General features: G+C 54.9%; 1 protein-coding gene across 5 annotated transcripts in view; it reads left to right on the forward strand.

Moving 5' to 3' along the window:
• The window catches only part of NTN1 (netrin 1), a 213,506-nt gene that overhangs the window by 136,887 nt on the left and 54,954 nt on the right, over nucleotides 1-21,665 (forward strand). For all 5 annotated transcript variants that reach the window (XM_051825185.3, XM_089318359.1, XM_051825184.3 and 2 more), the window contains exon 3: nucleotides 7,795-7,983. In XM_051825185.3, the coding sequence (XP_051681145.1) occupies nucleotides 7,795-7,983 (189 nt within the window). The remainder of the gene's footprint in view (nucleotides 1-7,794; nucleotides 7,984-21,665) is intronic.

Here is a 21,665-nt window from a genome sequence, read left to right on the forward strand (position 1 = left end):
AGGGATGCGTGGGGTGGGCATTGCTGGTGAGTCTGTGTCCTGGGTTTGAGAATTGCTCCACATTGGGGTCTTGGTAGGGGCTTAGTCGCTGCTTAAAATGAAAATCATAGCTCAGTAGGAGGAAGAGGGAGCAAAGCGTGGCAGTGTCCACCCCACGGGAGCCATGCTTCTCAGCCCCGAGCCCAGCATTTCCAATCGGTTATTGAATGCAGAAGCCACTGAGCAACCCAGCAGGAACAGGTTCTGTTGGGGACGTGCCCGCGTGCCACATCCTCCCTCCCATAGGTGCCGTGGCGCCCCGTCCTGTGCCCCGGCATGGATGGACTCACTGCCAGCCATCTTCCTTTTAGACAAGTGAGTTCTGCACTTCTGGAGGATGTTTGTCAATGGATTGTAAAGAAGTTAAAGCTGAAGGGGCACAGTGGGTTAAGCTGCTGCTCGTGATGCCGGCATCCCACGTCAGAGTGCGGGTTCGAGTCCCGACTGCTCCCATCCAGCTTCCTGGGAAGGAAGTGGATGATGGCATAGCTACCTGGCCCCTGCTTTCCATCTCTCACTCTCTCTCTCCTCTCTTTCTCTCTCTGTACCTCTTTCATTCTGTCACTCTGCCTTTCAACAAGATAAATAAATCTTTTAAAATGAAGCTGAAGCAAGGCACTGGAAATGATTGCAAACCCTGGAGCCCTTGACTGGACCCATGTGATGTCCCCTGGGTCTTCCCAGTGGTTGCCCTTCTCTTTGGCTTCCTCGACTGCACTGGCTCTGGCCGGGTGGCCTCTCTGGTGACATGTTTGGGAGTTGGCACCCAGCTGTAGAGGCGACAGTGGCAGCCTAGGCATCCAGACTTTCAGCACATCCAGGTAGAGAGGAAGGGACCACATCTGTCATGCTCACTGTTACCTCCCCAGCACCTTGCATAGCTCCTGGGATGGAGAAGGTGCCCAGTTAGTATTTACTGATGCATGAATAAATCCACCTGCTGCCAGGTTTGCCAGAAATGAAGTGAAACCTGTAGTCTGGGCTTTGATGGTTTGTGAATTTTTTTGTACTTATGACCATGTCCTGAAGCTCCACACGAAGACACAAAAGGCTGCAGGTCCCAGAAATGCTTGGGCCAGTCCTGCCTCGGCTCTTGCCTGCCAGGAGCCTGTTGAGAGCCCAGCTCAGCATGGTCCCCAGATGCCAACAGGTGCCAGGGCATGGGGACCATTTCGGGAGATGCTGGTACCAAGCTCAGAAGGACACATCCTGGGGGTGGAATACTTAAAATGTGTAAACCAAGAGTCAAATGATTTATTTAAAAACTAGCATACCAAACAGAGTAGCAAAAGAATAAATAAATACAAATGGCCTCACACTCTTAAAAATAACTCTCAAATATTTTTATGATTCTGAACCAATTATTTAAAGAGAAGTTTTTTTTTTTAAGTTTTTGTTAAAAAATTATTTATTCAAAAAGCAAAGTGATAGAGAAGGAGAGACAGAGAGAGACCTTCCATCCACTGGTTCACTCCCCAAATGGCTGCAATGGCTGGGGTTTGGCCAGGTGGAAGCCAGGAGCTGGGAACTTCTTCTAGGTCTCCCCTGTGGGTGCAGGGCCCCAAGCACTTGGACCATCTTCTGCTGCCTTTCTAAGTGCAATGGCAGGGACCTGGAGTGGAAATGGAGCGGCTGGGACTCTAATTGGTGCCCCTATGGGATGCTGCATCACAAGCGGTGCCTTAACCTGCTGCCCACTGCAAACTCCCTGCCCCAGGCACCGCCTTTCCCTCCCAGCAGGGCTCTCTCTGCACACAGTGGGTTCCACCCCTGCTGGTTCTTTGCAGCGTAGCTCCAGGTGCATCAGTTAGTGCTGCTGTGCAGGCTAGCAGCTGGGGCGTCACCTGGGAGCCTGCATTTTCCAGGCCCTGCCCCGGGCCCCGTACTCAACATCTGACCATGATCCCCAAGTGACCCGTGTGCACGTGGTGTTGGACACTCTGTCCTTGGGCCCTGTCCTCGCCGTCTTGAGTCAGGAGGTCACAGCAGAGTAGCCTCCCTGACCGTCAGCTCCTACAGCAGTGGTCACAGCTGCATGTTCCAGGCCCGTTGTGCAGTTGCTATGCCGCTGCCCGTCTCCCCTGTGACCCCGGAGGGCAGGACTCTGTCTTGTGTGCCGCGGTGGCCCCTGAACTCACACCAGCACCTGGCCTTTGAAAGCCTGCGATGGAGCATATGCTGCAGAGCAAATGACCGTCTGCACAGAGTCAGTGCGGAGACGGCAGCAGAGGGGAATAAAAACCCTTGTAACCCTGGAGATGGGGGTGTCACAGGCTAACACAGGACCTTGGCATCTTGGGCTGAACGCTGTGTTGTGGGGGCTGTCTTGTGCATTGAGGGGTATGTGGCAGCCTCTCTGGTCTCCATCCCCAGATGCAAGCAGCTCCTTCCTCTCCAGTCATGACAACCAAAAATGCTGTGGACCTTGCCTAAGGTCCACTGGGGTGAGGTGCACTGGCCTTGGTTGAGAATCACCATCCCAATCCCTCCCACTCTGGGTTGAAACACTTCGTGCATGGTGAGCAGGTGCCCTGGTGCTTACTCAGCAGCCAAGGAGCCCCTGTACCCAACCCTGCCAGTGTCCTTCATGCTCTGTTCTGCCCTGTGACCTGGACACGTGGAAATGTGCCACTAGCCATGACCAATCTGAGAGAGATCGTACCCTGGCATACCAGGGTGGGAGGCAGAGTGGGGGACCACTTGCTTGCATGCAAAGCCTGCTCAGGGTGCTCATGTGAGTTGGTTATTTTGGTTGGTTCAGCTGCAGATGCCTGAGTCCATTATTCCACCAGGGTGACTTTTCAGTAGCCCTGCCCTTGGAGGGAGGGCAGAGGAGAGGCCCCGAGGCCAAGAGGGGTGCCCCCTGATGAGGCCCATGGCCAAATGGCCTTTTCATCCCACTGAGAGCCCCAGGCCAGAGTCTCTGAGAGTGCGGTGCAGGACATGACTTAGAATGTCTGCCGCTGCTTTCTGGGCCTGGGACGGTGCTGGTGGATTGGGGCTTCATTTATCAGCCTTTTTGTCATCAGACCCACAGATGCAGATGAGGTCTCCCTGTGCATTCTCTATGCAGCGTCCTCGGGAGTGTCCAGGACCCTCGTCTGCACAGGGCACTGCCGTCTGCCTGAGTGGACAGGAGCTAGCTGATAAGTTGAAACAGCAAGATGAGCTCAAAGGAATTCGAAACAACAGTAAAGAAATGTCACAAGGCTGTGTGTCTTTTTTTTTTTAAATATTTTATTTGAAGGTAGAGTTATAGATAGTGAGAGGGAGAGACAGAAAGAAAGGTCTTCCTTCTATTGGTTCACTCCCCAAATAGCCACAATGGCCGGAGCTGCGCTGATCTGAAGTCAGGAGCTAGGTGCTTCTCCCTGGTCTCCCATGTGGGTACAGGGGCCCAAGGATGTGGGCCATCTTCTACTGCTTTCCCAGGCCATATCAGAGAGTTTGATTGGAAGAGGAGCAGCCTGGACTAGAACTGGTGCCTATATGGGATGTCGGCACAGCAGGCAGAGGATTAACCTATTGCACCACTGCGCCGGCCTCAAGGCTGTGTCCTGTCGGAGTGTCGTCCAGGCAGTGACTCCTCTATCCTGTTTGTTCATCTGCTTACCTACCTACTTGCCCATCATCCATCCATCTCCCCACAACTCCATCCATCTGTCCATTTACCTACCACCTACTCCATCCAACCACCCATCCATCCATCCATCCATCACCCATCTACTTACCTACCTACTTGCCTATCATCCATCCATCCCCCTATAACTCCGTTCATCCATAACTCCCCCATCCAGTCACCTACCTCCCCCACTTCCATCCACCCACCCACCCATCCAACCATCTCTTCTTCCTCTCATTGGTACAACAAAAATTGTTGAGGCCTGCTTTGGGCTGGAGGACATAAGAGCCAGTGCTGTCCCTGGCCTCAGTGAATCCACACAATTAATGAGAGCGCTTGTCTCACTTGATCAAGCAGTATGCTGATGTGGAGGCTCCTCTGCCCCCTCCCTGTGTGAGGTAGGGAGCCCTTGCACAGCAGAAGGGCCTCCTCCATCTCCATGTCCCACGTAGCCCACGGCAGAGCTGCAGACGGGAACCTGTGTGGCATTTAACTGATCTCAGTGGAATGGCAATTCCAGGTTGGTGGGAGAGGTTCTGAGGAATGTTGGGAGCTAGGAAGTAGTCCCAGGCATGTGTGAAAATAGGACTTTCTGATGGAAAAGGTAAACAGGGGCCCCTGTTTCTTTCTGGTCTCCAGTTGAGTGGTGGAGAGGGGGACCCTCTGGTGCTCCTACCCCCTACTCCTTGTTTCGGCCTGGACCTGAAATGCAGCCACATGCCATGTATCTGTGGTGGGCCCACATGGTAGCAGAGTGAAGGCTTAGAGGCCAGGGTTCCTCTGTGTGCTTGAGGGATCCCCGGAGAAGAGGCAGAGCCCCCTCCCCGGCTGTGCTGGTGGCTCGGGCTATCTCAGCATCCCCCACCCCCCCTCCCCACCCCCCAGGCTGACCTCTCTTTGCACAAAGCTGCCCTTTCCTTCCCGCCTTGAAATCCGATAATGAAACTAATACCCAATATTTTTGCCTCTGAGAGAAGGAGGAGGTAAACAGGAAGGCATGAGGGGATTAAGGTGCATTTCTGAGGAAGGGGCTGGGGACAGGCCGGGCGTTGGGTGACACCTCTTTGTGGCGCCCAGGGATCCAGATGTGAGCTGCTTTGCCCGGTGCATTTTTCCATCTGCGTAGAGAAAATAAAACAAAGGGGAAAGAAAACAAGCAGTAAAATACTTTGCACAAGTCTGAGCGTGGGCGCTTGTCACTTGATGTCCTCTGACAGCTCGCAGAAGGGGGGAGCCGGGGGAGCCCTGCCTTTTGATGTTGGGCCCTGGAGTTTTCTTTTGTGCGACCAGTTGTTTGGGAGGTACCTTTTGTTGGTGTCAGGTGCATATGGGAAAGAGATCCCAGCCCAGGCTTCCCCTTGGTGGTGGAGGTGGGTGGGGGGCGGTAAGGGGGTGCCCAGCTCCCAGGAGGGGCTCCAAGGCCTAGGCCCAGGTTTGGGGATGCAGGACTGGGCGGGTAGGGGGTGGGCCTCTCGTGGGACAAGGGAGGCCTGAGGAAGTGAGACCTGGGTGAGCCTTCCAGGTCTGTGTCCCTGGGCAAGTGTGCCAGGCTCTATGGTGACTGTGGTTGGAGGAAAGACCCAGTGGACCTGGAGCCAGGGGACCTGGGCTGGCTGCTCACTACCTCTCCCTCCGCAGCCCCCAGCACCCTTGTCTGGCTGAGTCCAAAGAGACAGTGAGTGTGCATCAAGTGTGACATTCCTAGGTAAGGCAGAGTGCAGCCGCAGCTTCTCTGCGCCTGGCTGAGCTCAGCCCTTGGGGACCCTTAGTGCCACTTCCAGCAGTCATTTTCTGGTCTGGTTTGGCTTCTGGCTGCTTCCAGACTTGAGGGCGTGAGCTGCCTTAGGGTCTCCTCCAAGGCCTTGTTCATTCCCTGTTGTAATGGAGTGACTCATGGGGGAGTCATTGGAGGGTGGGTCTAGAAGAACACTTAATGAAGTTTATCGTAACATCAGAGAGAAAAATTAAACATGCAGATCTTTTAAAAATCACAAATAAAAGTCATATCTGAGTAAGAAGCTGGTAACAATATTTGTATGGTGGAAAACACAAACAGTTTTAAGCCATTGTAAGAGCACTGGACAGCGTGGGGGAGAAACCCACTTTATTTGAAAAATGAGCAAATGGCATGAACAGGCAATGTACAGAAGAGAAATTATAAATAGGAAAATACATGGAGAAGGCATCTGGCCTCCCTCATAATCAAAAGACATGCAAATTAAAATCATGTGTATGTTTTTCCCTCAGATTGGCAAATGCTTAAAAAAAAAAAAAAAAACAGTGATGATACCCAGTGTGTCCTGTTGTTCTTTTCAAGGATGTGGCAAGTCAGTGGAGCGCTCATATCCTGCTGGTGGGAGGCTTAGCTAGTACAGACTTTTTGCAGGGCACTTTGGCACTTCGGATGTGAAGTAAAAAAAAAAATGTGGATCTGGAATTTAACCCAACAGTGCTGTCTTGAGAAGTCTGTGCAACAGGCAGAGCAGAGTTCAGATGCACTTGTTCAAAGGTGGTTCAAACAAAGGTGGTTCAAAACCAAAGATTGGTTGAATCCACAGATGCAGGTGTGTGGATATGAAGGGCTGACCGTGTGGCGCTGAGGGTAGCCTGTGGAGCTCGGCTCCCAGGTGAGGGGACGTGGGAGAGGCGGCCCTGGGTTCAAACCCAAATCTGGAGAGATGAGAGTGCTTCAGAAGGCTCGTGGAAAATGGAATCAGAAGATGAGCTTCTGTAGGAGTCTGTTTTTAAAATAGAATTTTTAAAAGATTTATTTATTTGAAAGGCAGAGTTACAGAGAGAAAGGGAGATGACAGAGAGGCAGGGGCGGGGCGGGGGGGGCACATACATGGGCCATCTTCCACTGTCTTCCCAAGCGCGTTAGTGGGGAGCTGGATAGGAAGTAGAGCCACTGGGCCTGGAACCAGTGCTCATATTGGACGCCAGTGCCGCGGGAGGTGGCTCAACCTGCTGCACCACAAAGCCGTGCCCAGATGCATTATATTAATGTATATACCACAAACTTTTCCAGGACCCCCTGTATACATGGATTTCAAAAAATTTTTGCACCAAAATAAACTTATCTTTTCATTCAGTTTTCTGTGAACTTTTTGAAGTGTCCTTGTAAAGGTTTGGGAGTAGGGGGCCAGGGCTGATGAGGGGTCCAGGAGACAGGTCCCAGGGGCATTAGGGCAGTGGGGAGAGGGTGCCGAGTCCCCAGACAGGTGCACAGGGAGGAGATGGAGGGAAGCAAGCCCAGGAGGGGGGAAGTCAGAGAGGAGGCAGAGGAGGGTCCAGGGCAGAGCAGACCCTCCACAGAACTGAGCCATCAGGGCTGACATTGGGAGGAAGGGGGTGCACCTGGCCCCAGAATCCTCCAGGGCAGGGGCCTTGAGCTGTGTGCCAGTCTGCTCAGCTGCTGTGACAAGCACGTGGGATTTTGGAGGGGTGGTCCTGAAGCACCAGCCTCTCACCCTTTGGAGCTGGGGGGGGGGGGGGGCGGGGTGCATGTTTTTTTTTTTCAAGGGCCCTTTGGATCTTTATAACATTATTCAACAGCCACACACAATTGTCAACCTAGAAGTCAGCCTGCTGTAGATTTATGGAATTTCAAGTCTCACCTGCAGGTTGCTTTAGCAGTCCAGACCCAGGGATTTCTTGGCCCTTGGGCAGGACATTCCCTGCCCCTGCTCCGGAGGTGGGAAACCTGAGCTCCAGGTGTGGGTAGTGTTGCCACCTCCTGAGGCTGCCTTCTCCCTCTGTCCTCGCCGTGCCGTGCGCGCGCATTGCTGGTGTCTCCCGGGGTGTGCAGATGGCCTTTTTGTAGCTTGGACTAGGACCTGCCCGAAAGGCCTTGTTTTAACCCAGTTACCTCTTTGAAGACCTGGTCGCCAATGGCAGTGGCTTTTCCAGGGAGCGAGGGTTAGGACTTGAGCATGCAGATTTGGGGGCGGTCTCTGCCACGGTTCTCAGGTCCTTGCCAGGGGGTGCAAACAGGGGGAGCCGCACACCTCTCCCTGCCCAGCCCAGCGGCAGGAATGGAGAAGGGGCTGGGGAACAGACTCTCACCTGGCTCCCACGGGTGCCCGATCTCCCAGCACCCCGCGCTGAGGGTCTCTTCCTGTCTTCCCCCACAGCCTGCAACTGCAACCTGCACGCGCGGCGCTGCCGCTTCAACATGGAGCTCTACAAGCTTTCGGGGCGCAAGAGCGGGGGCGTCTGCCTGAACTGCCGCCACAACACCGCCGGCCGCCATTGCCACTACTGCAAGGAGGGCTACTACCGCGACATGGGCAAGCCCATCACCCACCGGAAGGCCTGCAGAGGTAGGCAGGGCAGCCGTGGGCACCCCACGCCTCCCTCCACCCTCCCTCCGTTCCCCGTGCCCCTTCAGTGTGTCCTCTTTCTGGGTTCCCTGCAGATCTGCATGGGCTGAGGTCATTTCTCTCTCTCTCTCTCTCTCTCACACACACACACACACACACACACACACACCCCTCCCTGGTATTTGGAGGTGTGAGCCCAAACAAAGGGGCTCGGAAGACAAGGCTCAAAGGAGAAGAAAGGAGGAGGTGTGATCCCCTAGGAGGGTGCGGGGCTCCTGCCCCTGCTATCGACACCTCCTCCCCTCCCCCTCCAGGGTTTCTCCTTCGCACAGGTGTGCCGCATACCATGGGAGACTTAAGGCCAGGACAAAGGACTCTCTTTTCCCAAACCCACGCGCTTCTTCTTTGGACGTGGGCCCCTACCCCCTGCCCCCAGTCCCTGAGCACACAGGACCAGCGTTCTCCGAAGGAACATCTAATCCATTTGCAAATAGCTTCACTTTTCAGAACAACAAAAAAAATTAGGAGATGGGAGACTCTATTTTCGTTCACTGAAGCAAGTGCTAATTTCTTAACTTTCGGCTGTTTGTTTTTCTCCCGCCAACAACAATGAGGTTGTGGTCAGCTGACCCAGGAGCCGGTGAAATGCCAGGAGGCTGAGCGGTGCTGGAGTGTGTGAGATGTGGAGTCTCCCTGCCATGTTAGCTTTTGGGAATTCTGGGAACCAAGGTTCTACCAAAACTTGGGGCCCAGCTACTTCCAAGGAGATAACCACTTCGGGGGGCTCAGCACGCGCAGGGTCCTGAGACACGTGCACAGCAAGAGGGCCCTGAGCTGTTGGCAGACCGAGGCCCAGGTGACGAGCTGCAGAAGGGACATCCTCCTGGAGAAGTGTCAGTTTCCAGGCGAGAGAGCCACCAGGTGCTGCAGTTGTGTGCAGGACTTAACTGTGTCATTTGCAGGGCCCAGTGCACAGCAGGTGCCTTATTCCGAAATCATGGAGGGCTTCAGAGCAGTTGGTGGCAGCGGATCTGCAGCCAAGCCGGCCCCATGTTGAGCAGGGGGCCCGCACCTGGCCCTGCTCGCAAAATCCCCACCAGGTTCCCAGGCTGCCTCCTCCAGGAGAAGTGTCAGTCCTGAGTGCACCGGGATGAGCAGCGTGGCTCCCAAGGTGGAAGCAGGCCCTTCTTCCCCATCTGTGGACTTACGGCTGCCGCTGCTGGTAGCCAAGAAAAATTTGAGCATCAGGGTAGCCGGGCTGTTTCCGGGAGACAATGCCCCCGCAGGTTAGGGCAGAGGACTAGAATGGTAGCCCAGACAAAGGGAAGAAAGATTTGTCATGTCCTGGAGATGTGGGCAGAGATGGCTTTGGCTTTTCTTTCATTTCTTTCTTTCTTATTTAAATTTTAAAGATTTATTTATTTGAGAGGTATAGAGTTATAGACAGAGAGAGGGAGAGACAGAGAGAGAGATCTTCCATCCGCTGGTTCACTCCCCAAATGGCTACAATGGCCGGAGCCAGGCAGATCTGAAGCTAGGAGCCAGGAGCTTCTTCTGGGTCTCCCACATGGGTGCAGGGACCCAAGGACTTGGGCCATCTTCTGCTGCTTTCCCAGGCCACAGCAGAGAGCTGGATTGGAAGTGGAGTAGCTGGGACTCGAACCAGCACCCACATGGGATGCCAGCACTACAGGCAGCAGCCTCACCCACTATACCACAGCACCAGCCCCAAGAGAGATCTTCCACCTGCTGGTTTGCTCCCCACATGGCCACAATGGCCAGGGCTGGGCCATAATGAAGCCAGGAGCCTCTTCCGAGTCTCCCACATGGGTAGCAGGGGCCCAGGTACTCGGGCCATCTTCTGCTGCCTTTCCAAGGTGCATTGGCAGGAAGCTGGATCAGAAGTGGACCAGCCAGGACTTGAACATATGGGACACAGACATTGCAGGTGCTGGCTTAACCTACCGTGCCACAACACCAGCCCTGGCTTTGAGTTTTCAAAGAGCATTGTTGGAAGGTCTCCAACTCCTTTACCTGGACCCAAAGCATCTGTTGAGTCTTTTACTAAAAAGAAGAAGAGGGGGCCGGTGCCGCAGCTCACTAGGCTAATCCTCTGCCTTGCGGCGCCGGCACACCGGGTTCTAGTCCCAGTCGGGGCGCCGGATTCTGTCCCGGTTGCTCCTCTTCCAGGCCAGCTCTCTGCTGTGGCCCGGGAGTGCAGTGGAGGATGGCCCAAGTGCTTGGGCCCTGCACCCCATGGGAGACCAGGAGAAGTACCTGGCTCCTGCCATCAGATCAACGCGGTGCGCCGGCTGTGGCAGCCATTGGAGGGTGAACCAATGGCAAAAAGGAAGACCTTTCTCTCTGTCTCTCTCTCTCACTGTCCACTCTGCCTGTCAAAAAAAAAAAAAGAAGAGGGAGTCCAGAATCTTGTAAGGAGCTGCCTTGTGCATAGATTTCTTGAAGGTTCAGCTGAGAAGTTTTAACTAACAGTGAAGTGGCTGCTCAGATGGGCATTCCAGTGCCTGTGGGTGAGAAGATCTGTGTTCCACAAGGAAGGGTACCGGTCCTGTCTTATCATGCATGTCCCCCAGCAGGAGGAAGGAGCCAGGCCTTTGTCATCTCCACCCTCCCCTCTGATGCTGTGGGCAGGGACAGGGACTGTGAGTCCTACCCACTCACCATGAGAGGTGCTGGGAAGCCACTCCAGGGCCTGCTGCTCTGGCTTCTAGAGGGACAGGTGCACGCCGACGAGGGAGTACTCCTGGTTTATAATTGGCAGCGTTATGGTCAGCCTTGGTGGCTGTTTCCCCTTCTACCCTGGACAGCAGTTGTCCCCAGCTCTGGTGGGGATCCTGGGAGAAGAACTCAGGAGAGAGGAAAATTTAGGGTGGATTCTGCCTGGAAAGACACAAATACCGCCCTGCTGAGGAAGTGTGGCAGGGAACGGGGAGCGCTCAGTGCCTCTTCATTGAGGAAGAAAAATAACAAATGCTTCAAGGATCCTGCCTTCTGATTGGTGAGGGAAGACATTGCTTCATGCAATCTGCCTTCTGATTGGTGAGGAAAGACAATGCTTCAAGGACCCTGCCTTCTGATTGGTGAGAAAATACATGTGGAATCTGCCACATGATTGGTGAGGACTGTGCTTCATGGAACCTGCCCTTCCGATTGGTGAGGAAAGACAAGAGCTTTAAGGATCCTGACTCCTGATTGGTGAAGAGAAGCCATGCCTTCTGCATGACCGATGAGAAAACATCTGTTCTGTGACAGGGGAGCAAAAAAAAATACGACCTGAACGACCCAGCTCTTTTCTGTCTGCTCTTTCCTTTCCTGGCGTTCCCCGCCTTAGCAGAGGTGAGCGCTCTGAATTCTCACTTTCCCCGAGGGACCCTTTCTCCCAAAGAGGGACCCTGAGATGGCGGTGGGAATCAGCCTTGGGGAAAGTTCAGATGCCCTTGGCCCCAAGGCCCCATGGGTAACCACCTGCCCTGGAGGTCTTCCCATGGGGCCTTGGAGCCAACCCCCACCCCCACCACCACTTGTCTGCCTGGGGCCTCACAGAAATGGCTCCCTAGTGGATGCACTTTGGCCCCAGCATTTTGCTTTTGGATGCTTTGCCCTGTGTGTGGCACCACCCCCAAGTCCCAGGGAGCCCCGTCATAGGCCCTGGGGAGGAGGCCACACTTCCTTGCTTTGTTACACAGGGGCACTCAGCAAAGCTCTGAGCTCCCAAGTCAGGTTGGGCATGGCCTGGGGGGGGGTGGGCGCCCTGTGTACTCCCTGACTTCCCAGGGCCTGGGAGGGGTCCCAGGCAGGGGGCCGAGGCCACCCATACACTGCTGGCGATTGGCTGACTGGGGCCTTGTTCGTGGTGGAGCAGGGGTGGACCCAGACAAGAACAGCCTGGAGCAAGGGCATTCGGTCCCCAGGGTTATTATGCAGTCTTCCATTTGGGAAGTTTCATAGCAACAAATTTGTTGGGTTCTTTCTCCTCCTTCCCCTGGTTTAGAAGCACACTGGGGCTGGCTGGGTTGGTGCATACAAAGGACCGTAATAAACATGCCCAGGGAACAGGCGGCTGCACTCTCTGGCTATTCAGGGCGATTTCACAGCACTGGGACGGCCTCATTCTGCTGCGGGCTGCTGTCCTATACAAAGTCAGATGAGATAAATTTCTCCCTTTTCTCCGCAGAGCAGTCTGTGAATGATCCTTGTCTTGGAATCTGTCAAAAGATGGGAGGTTTTGTTGACCATTTGTCTGCTTTATGGATTCGGGGGGCTCTCCTTCTTTGCAGAGGGTGCAAAGAAGGGGTTGCCATTTAACCATTTCGGCCGCGCCTCCTTGGATAACAATATTAATTTATCATCTTCCCAAACCATCTGTGATGGATAAAGACATTCCGGGAGTCTCTCCCGTGAACCGAATTGCGATGAGAATTAAGAAATTGACCCGGCGCATCCAGTCTCCCCGTACAAAGGGCTGGCGTTCCAGCTCGCTGAGCACAGGGCCCTGCCCCCTGCAAGTCTGAGTGCCTGAATCGTAAGATGCAATCATTAGCCAGGCGGAGGCGGGTGGCGGGCCTTGCCGTCTTTGCCCGTGCCTTCTTGCGGGCGCCCAGCCACCCCTTATTTCTTCCCCGTGGCTCTGCCAAGAGCGGCCAGGGGGAGGGGAGGAAGTGAACGTCTCAGTGCTGCCCCCCTCTGACTCCCGGGGCCACTGTGTGCGCCTGCCTCCTGTGTCTTTCTCCTTCAAGAACTTGACCTTCGTCTGGTGGCATCCTCAGCGCATTTGTCCCGGACTTGCTTGGGCTGTGGTTCTTGCCCTTGGCTGTGCTTCGGAGTCACCTGGAGAGATTTAAAAATACTCCACCTGTTCCCACCCTCAGGGTTTCTGCTTTAATGAATGGGTCCAGAGGGAACTGGAAAAGCTCCCTGGGTGGTTCTAATGTGCAGCCAAGGCTGAGAACCGTGGAGAATAAGAAGTGGGGGGGGTGGTTGGGGGGGTTAAGGGGCGGGCGCTGTGGCATATCGGGTAAAGCCGCCACCTGCCATGCCAGCATCCCATATGGACACAGGTTCGAGTTCTGGCTGCTCCACTTCCAATCTAGCTCCCTGCTAATGCACCTGAGAAAGTCCTTGGGCCTCTGCACCCACGTGGGAGACCTGAAAGAACTTCTTGGCTCCTGGCTTCTGCCTAGCCCAGCTCCAGCTGTTGTACCCATCTGGGAAGTGAACCAGTGGAAGAAAGATCTCTCTCTCTCTCTTTCTGTAACTCAGACTTTCTTAAATCTTAAGGAAAAAAAAAAGTGAGGGGGCAAATTGCTCTTGGGGGTGTTAAGGAAGGACTCACAGGCTGTTCAAGACCCAGGATTTATTCCTTTGAGTGGGAAGATTTATAATCAATGAACCGAAACGTATTTAGGACTTTCTGTATGAAAACTGGGTGGAGGAGGAGGCATTTACATTTTAAAATTTTGCTGGGCGAGGCTGGGAGCTTGTCCTGATGCCCGAGATCAAGGCGTGTGCATGCATGTGTGTGTGTGTTGGTGTGCACGTTTAGATCTAGTGGTCTAGAGCTTTCATCCCAGCATGGCTGAGTACCTGGGTCTGTCCTGCCTGCTTGGCTTCCTCCCAGGCACTGTCTGTGTCTGTGCATCCTACAGAAGCTCAGAGGACCATCTTGTGGATCCCTTGTCATGTTTCCGTTTCTTGTCCTGTGTTGGGAGGAGTCCAGGGAAAAGGGCTGGTCACCTGAGACAGGAAGGTAGCTGGCAGCTAAAGCAGCCCCCAGCTTCAGGGGCAGTGACCCCGACCCCAGGGGTGGCCCCCGATCCTGCAGTCAGGAGAGGAAGCACGCAGAACTCCCGCCGTGCCCTGTGGGGGTGAAGGGGTTCCCTGTTCCTTGGGGATCCGAGGAGTCAACAGCCCTCTCTTCAGAACTGGCAGCAAGTTCAAAGTCTGCAGGGCTTCAGGCTGGTCAGGTGACCTCTGTAGCCAGCAGGCTCCTCCTCTGGGGCATTACACCCCGATTTCCAGTCTCTGAGTCCCTTCCGGCTTCGACGTTCCACATTTTGACAGCTTCTCTGCTGAGTCCCTGACAGGGCAGGACAGTGCCTTGTAGCAGTGAAGTTCATGGTCTTGCAGCTCGGAAGTGTTGCTGAGATCAGGAGGTGGGGAGGTGGTTTTGCTCCAAGCTCTTTTTTTTTAAGATTTATTTACTTTATTTGAAAGACAAAGTTACAGAGATACAGAAGCAGAGAGAGAGAGAGAGAAAGAAAGAGAGAGATCTTCCATCTGTTAGTTCACTCTCAAATGGCTGCAATAGCTGGAGCTGGGCCAGGCCAAAGCCAGGATCTTGGAACTCTGATCAGATCTCCCATGTGTGTGGCAGAGACCCAAGTACCTCGGCCACCATCCACTGCCTTCCCAGGCGCATCAGCAGGGGGCTGGATCAGAAGCAGAGCGGACAGGACTTGAAACTGCATTTCCATGTGGCTTGACCCACTGCACCAAAGCGCCCGGCTGGGGATGAATAACTTTTCAAAACATAAACTTGGAGTTACTTAGACCAGGGTTCAAGTTCCATCTCCGGACAAGATAGTCTCTAGAGCCCCATCTTTCTCTTCTAAAAAGGGAGGTAACAGTATTACTCCCTCTCCCCTATTGGGTTATGGTGCAGCCTAAATGAGCTGCTAAAGAGGAGAGTTCTGGATGCAGCGTGCACTCTATATGTGTTAGCTTTGAATATCTGTGCATGTCTAGGAAAAGAAAAAAGACCCAGAGGCCTCCCCCGTGACTCTCACACACAGACTGAGACGGTGCCTTTGGCTCTCTGGTTACCTTATCCCTTTCCATGAGTGGAGGTGCCCGGAAGAACTGGCCCCCTCTTACTGGAAGTGCTCAGCCCTGGTGTGGCCCTGGCAGCCAGTTCTTATACAATGAGGATTTGTTGTTGCACACTCTCAGTAAATAATCTATGCATGCTAGGATCCAAGGTGACAAACAAGATGTGGGGACTTAGCCTAGCAGCTGGGGTGATGGTTCTAACACCCGTGTCCCACATCAGAGTGCCTGGGTTTGCTGATCAGCTCCTGGCTCCAGCAACAATGGCCCAAGTGATTGGGTTCCTGCCCTCCATGGGGAAGACCTGCACTGAGTTCCTGGGTCCTGACTTCGGCCTGGCCCTGGCTCTTTCAGGCATCTGGGGAGTGAACCAGCAGATGGGTGTGCTCTGTCTCTCTGCCTCTCAAATTAATTATTCTTTTAAAGTGACCAATGGCAGCTGCTTGTGAGATGGGGACAGGCTGGGCACATCTGAAGAGGGTTCTGAAGATGCCACCAAGGAAGACCAGGTGGCATCTGAGATGGGGGGGGGGGGAGTCCCTGACCTGGCTGGGCTTGGAGCTTGTTGGAGACTTTCAGTGACCCCGATACAAGGCCCAAGCTCCAGTCCTTCTTGCCCCAGGCCTGTGTGTGCAGACACACACCCATGTACAGGATCATAAGGGCACACACATGTGTGCACGCACATGCAGGAACGTATGCACACACATCCATGCTGAGATCCACTGGCCGGATTTGTGTTTTTGCCACACCTGAGGAACAGGTGCAGGAGGCCTCTCGTTGACTAGATCACCAAGGGCCAAATCCCCTGGTTTGGGATTCCGGTCTCCCCTCCCCCCATGCTTCCTGCTGCCTGCACCTTGGTCCAGGTGGCAGGGACGAGCCACCTGAAACGCTGTTTTTGAGCCTCCCTAGCAGCTGCTGCAGGGAGGCAAGCCTGGTTGGGAGGAGGTTGTTGCAGACAGCTGGAGTGGAGCTTGGGGATGATGGGCGGATTTCAGATCCCAGCTCCCCATCAGCAATGAGTGCTGTGCAGTTAAGGGAGTTAAGGTTGCCCTGACCATGGACGTGTGGGGTCATCCATCCTGATCGCCCCCTCATTCTGTCCCCCAGATGCATTGGGTCAGAGGGCTGCAGATTGCCACCGAGCCATGAGCCTACACTGGGTGGGGGTGGCACTGTGCATCGAGTCCCCAGTGTCTGTTGAGCGCCCAGACCCTACCAGGTGCTGGGTTGCCATGGTGCCCAGGACGGATGTGGTCCCCTGGCTTTCTGCTGGGAGGGTGACAATCAACAGCGAGGGAGATAATTGTGGGTGACAGGGAGTGAAAGCATCAAGGGACTCAGCAGGGTGGAGACACCGCGACTGGCGGAAGCTGCTCACCCACAGGGCCTGGGAGGAACTCTGAGGACAGGACATTTGTTGGGGAGAGGCCTGGGGTATGTGGAGGAGACAGCCAGGGGGATGCCCAGGGAAGAAGGTTCTGGAGAAGGGCAAAGTCTAGAAGCAGGAGAGGGCTTGGTTGGAAGGCAGCCATGGGAGGACGTGGGCAGGGTCGGCTCGCTGGGGTCCTGGGAGGAGTGGGTGGCGTTCAAGAACCCTGGCAGCCCCTGGAAGGCTGCATGGGGAAGAGGGACTTGAGGATGAGCCTGACTCACCTTTTCCCCCGCTGGGGACGTCACAGGAAGCGCTGGACCTCCCACATCCAACGAGGGATGTGAGTCCAGAATATGTTAAAAAAAAATTTAAAAAAGCAACTCTCAAAACTCAAAAGAAAATAAACAACCCAATGAAAAATGGAAAAATAGGAAGGTACTTCATGAAGTTCATGGAGAACAGAATTAAATTTATTTTGGTGCAAAAAGTTTAAAAAATATCTTAAAAGGATTTGAAAGGCAGAGACGGGGGGAGAGAGAGAGAACAAGCTTCCTTCTGCTGGTTCATTCCTCAGCTGCCCCCAGCAGGAGCCTGGAGCTCAGTCTGGGCCTCCCTTGTGACTGGCAGGGGCCCTAGTACTTGAGCCATCACTGGTGCCTCCCAGGGTGTGCATTAGCAGGAAGCTGGGTCAGAAGCAGAGCAGGGCCTCAAATCCAAGCACTACAATTATGGGTGTCATTTTTTTAAATTAATTTATTTGAGAGGCAGAGTTACAGAGAGAGGGAGAAGAGAGAGAGAGAGAGAGAGATCTTCCATCCCCTGGGTCACTCCCTAGATGGCCACAATGGCCGGAACCGGGCCAATCTGAAGCCAGGAGCCAGAAGCTTCCTCTCAGTCTCCCATGTGGGTGCAGGGGCCCAAGCACTTGGGCCATCTTCCACTGCTTTCCCAGGCTCGTTAGCAGGGAGCTGGATCGGAAGAGGAGCAGCTGGGACTCGAACCAGCGCCCATGTGGAATGCTGGTGCTGCAGGTAGAGGCTTAGCACGCCCCAGGGCTGACTCCTTCTGAGGACCACGGGACCAGCATCTGCTGCGGGCCCCTCCCCTTGGCCTGCGCTGGGCCCCCATGCTCATCCCTCTGCCTTTGTTCCCTCACCTCCTCTCCTGAGAACACTGCTCGTGGGATTAGGGCCCTCCCTTGTGGCCTCATTGGACCTTAACCACCTCTGCAAAGGCCCTGTGTCCGCTCGTGTCCCACACTGAGGTCCTGGGGTTAGTGGTGCTTGGTGGGAGGGAATGAGGGGCCAAGCCAGAGGCAGAGGTGATGGATGGACGTGATGCTGTCTGGAGGTTGGGGGGTCCCTGCCACTCCTCCTGAGATGGCTGCAGCGTGGGGGTCCTGCCTGAGCACTCGGGGCCCCAGAGCCAGGGTCTTCAGGAAGTATAGTTAGACCTCCTGAGAGGAGCCCGGGACGGACGTCCAGAAAGGCATGGTGTGAAGGGGCAGTGGCAGGAGGCAGCCTCTGGCCTGTATCTGTGGGCCCATAACAGAGAAAAGCAGGGAGAGGAGCCTGCAGACGGCTTTCAGAAGTCCCTGGTCAAGAGCCTCCACACGAGGAGGTTCCAGCACAATGCAGGCAGGAGCTGGTGCCAGGCAGAGCTTCAGAAGGTGTGTTCGGGAGCCTGGTGTGTGCTGTTTCCTGCCCTGTGGCCAGGACGCTGTGGTGCACGGGAGCATCGTGGGTGACAGTGCCCGTGTGCATCGTGGGTGACAGTGCCAGTGTGCAGCATTGGAGGCAATGTGAGACAAAGCCATAGACTGTTAGGTTGGAAGTGACGTCAGTGGGAACGTTGACCTCTGCCCTTACAGATGAGCCAACTGCAGTCCACAGAGAGGAAGGCGCTAGCCCAGGGTCATTGACAGAGCCAGGGCTGGGTGACGACCCAGGGCAAGGCCAGTCTGGGCTCCCTGCCCCACCGGGAGGCTCGTGGGAAACCCGATCCTGCTGCCTTCTCAGGGACCTGGCTTCCGCCTGGTCTCACCTTTTTGTTGGAAAAGACTCCAGGGAAATGGTTTCCCATGGCCAGGTGCTGCCTGCCCCAGGCACCCAGGGTGACCTGCCACCTGGGGGGGATCGACCTTCCCCGGAAAAACGAGGCCAACCTCCAGGGACACAGGAGTCATCTGCAGGCTTCCCCGTGGAAAACCCAGGCCTTGCTCTGCCTCAGGCCCTACTCTCATAAGAGCTGGCAAGACTCTTTGTTCCCCCTTCCCAGAATCCCCTGCAAGGGGAGAGACCCCCACCTGCCTCACTTCCACATTCTCCCCATCCCACACCTGCCCTCTATGCCCCTGCCCATGTGGATCTATGTGGGTCTGCGTGTCTTTGGGTGTAAGCCAGTAGGACTCTGTATGTGTGTGTATACATGGGTTCACACATGTGTGTGTGCATGTGCATGGTGTGTGGATGTGCACTGCATGTGTGCATGAGTGTGTATATGTGCATGAGTGTGTGTGTACATGGGTTCACGCCTGTGTGGGTGCATGTGCACAGTATGTGGATGTGTACCACATGAGTACATGTGTGCATGTGTGTGTGTGCATGAGTATGGATACAGGTGTGAGTGCAGGTGGATATGCACTGTGTATGCATGTGTGTGTACATGAGTGTGTGTACATGGGTTCACACATGTGGGTACATGTGCACTGTGTGTGGATGTGTATTATATGTGCACGTCTGTGCATACATGTTTGTGCATGAGTGTGTATGTGTGCATGCATGTGTGTATACATGGGTGTGGTCATCCATCAACTTGCCCCACCCCTTGAACCAACCTCACCCTTCTTTGTATGGAGGTATAATCGGGCCATCCCTGTTGCTGAGTTTTAGGGGAAAGATCTTACTCTGTGACCATTTGGCCGGGAAGTGGGAATGAGTGTAATGTGAGTCTGTGGGTGAGGATTGCATTTGGCTGCAAGTAACAGAGCACTGGCTAAAACAGATCGGAGTTCATTTCTCCTTGCAGAGCAAGCTGGGGGCAGGGGGAGGGCATCCAGAGAAAGGGGGAGGGGCCGGGGTGAGCCAGGCCCTTTCTACCTCTGCATGTGGTGTGCTCGCCCATCTGTGGCTATGCCAGTTTCCAAGGGCTGTTGTGAGGCCCAGAGGAGGTGCTGAGGTGGGTTGCAGGAGCCCGTACGGAGGGCAACACTGCTGGCAGGGATGCTTTGCCACAGGGCAGAATGAAGCTTAGTGGTGGTCACGCTACCCTGAAGGTGACTGGAGTGGCCTTCTGTGACCACCCCCCCCCCCGTCCTTGGGGACCCTGATGGCCTCTCTGCCTGTGACAGGGATTGGCTGGTGCAGAGGCACCACCTGGTCTGCTGCCTGTGTTGGCCCAGACGAATGGGTCAGGTTCTCTGCAGAATCTTGAGAGAAAGATGTGGAAGGCCAGCAGGCAGCCTGGGCTCACACTGGACGAGGGAGGGGCCCCAAGGAAGTGTCAGCCACACAGAGCAGATGCAGAGAGGCCCTGCTGGGCCCTGGGCTGGTCCTTGGTGCTGGCAGACCTCAGCTGGCACCTGGCCCCTCCCGGCAATGTGCCAGCCCAGGCAGCTGGGCAGCCTCCCTCTAGGGGCTGCTCCAGGCCAGTTCCCGCCAAGAAACTGAGGACCTGGGCTGAGGCTGGTGCTAGTGCTTGACTTGGTTCTGAAACCCCAACGATGGAACCACCTTTCCTGACCTCCCTCCACCAGCCACATCCGGGGACCCAGAAGTTACTGGTGCATGGCTGTGTTCCATCAGCACCCAGGAGAGAATGTCCTGGCGTGGAACTTGGAGTTCCCAGCAGGCCAAGGGAGGTCAGCTGGCCTGGGCCCTTGGAGTCACCACCTGCCTGTGGGGCTGGGCACAGCCAGCTCAAGACAGCTTCCCACGTGCAGACAGCCTTCCCGTCACAGAGAACGAGTACAGGAAAAGCACTGGAACACAGCAGGCCCTCTCCAGCCAGCCTGTCGGCACCACCATTGTCCTCGGTGTGTCCCTGTGGGCTGTCAAAGATGGGTCTTGTCTTTTTACTGAGATTCAATTAAAAAATAAATCCAGGGGTGGGTGGTGTTGCGGTGCAGCAGGTTAAGCCGCCTCTTGGGGTGCCCAGGTCCCATATGGGAGTGCCGGTTCGAGTCCTGGCTGCTCTGCTTTGCATCCTGCTCCCTGCTGATGTGTGTGGGAAGGCAGTGGAAGAGGGGCCTAAGTACTTGGGCTCCTGCCATCCATGTAGTAGACCTGGAGGGAATTCCAGGCTCCTGGCTTTACATGGGCTGAGCCCAGGCTGTTGCAGGCACTGGGGGAGCGAATCAGCAGATAGAAATGATCTTGGCCGGCGCCGCGGCTCACTAGGCTAATCCTCCGCCTAGCGGCGCCGGCATACCGGGTTCTAGTCCCGGTCGGGGCGCCGGATTCTGTCCCGGTTGCCCCTCTTCCAGGCCAGCTCTCTGCTGTGGCCAGGGAGTGCAGTGGAGGATGGCCCAGGTGCTTGGGCCCTGCACCCCATGGGAGACCAGGAAAAGCACCTGGCTCCTGGCTTCGGATCATCGCAGCACGCCGGCCGCGGCGGCCATTGGAGGGTGAACCAACGGCAAAGGAAGACCTTTCTCTCTGTCTCTCTCTCTCACTGTCCACTCTGCCTGTCAAAAAAAGAAAAAAAAAAAAAAAGAAATGATCTTTCTCTTTCTCTCTCTCTCTGTGCCTTTCAAGAAGATGAAAATAAGTGAACATTAAAATGTGTGTATTCTGGTACATTCAACAAAGCAGAATGGGACTTGAACTTGAGAGTAGGGCAACTGTAAGGGGCAGGGTCCTCACACAGGTGTTTCTCCTTCTGTAGGGGACGAGGTTGGAGCAGCCCACTTAGCTTGCTGTCTCCTGAAGTGTGGGGAGCCAGGGCGTGCATCCCCTGTGTCCCTGTACCCACAGGGGTGCCCACGGCCAGGACCCTCACACTGAGTGCTTCTAGAAATATTTGCCTGTCCAGACACAACCACCACAAACAATTCCTCACATTCTTCTCGCTTCTGCTCCCCTCCCTCCTCTTCCTCGGCCTCCTCATTGGCCACTCCCAAGACACCAACAGACTCCTGCCCTCACCCCGAGCAGTGTCTCCTGGGAAAATCTAATTCAGCTCTTTTTAAGATCTCTACTCTCACCTGTTTTCCTGGCTATTTTTGGCCTGTGGATTATGGCACCAGTTGACGTTGCTACAGGATTCCTTCCTGCAGGCAATGCCCCCGCCTCTCCCAGCCTCCTGGATTGTGGAGGGGATTGACAGAACACATGCTTCCTCTATCCTGTCTTCCCTCTCTGCCCATACTGAGTCTACTGTCTTGGTTTGGGGTAGGGCAGGTAGAGCGGGGAATCCTATGGAGCTATGCACCTGCTGATGTCGCTGTCCTGCCTGGGGC

This window comes from Oryctolagus cuniculus, chromosome 17 (genome assembly GCF_051225735.1).
Source record: "Oryctolagus cuniculus isolate XC-2025 breed Fujian yellow rabbit chromosome 17, ASM5122573v1, whole genome shotgun sequence".
In the NCBI taxonomy this organism is placed as follows: Eukaryota; Metazoa; Chordata; class Mammalia; order Lagomorpha; family Leporidae; genus Oryctolagus; species Oryctolagus cuniculus.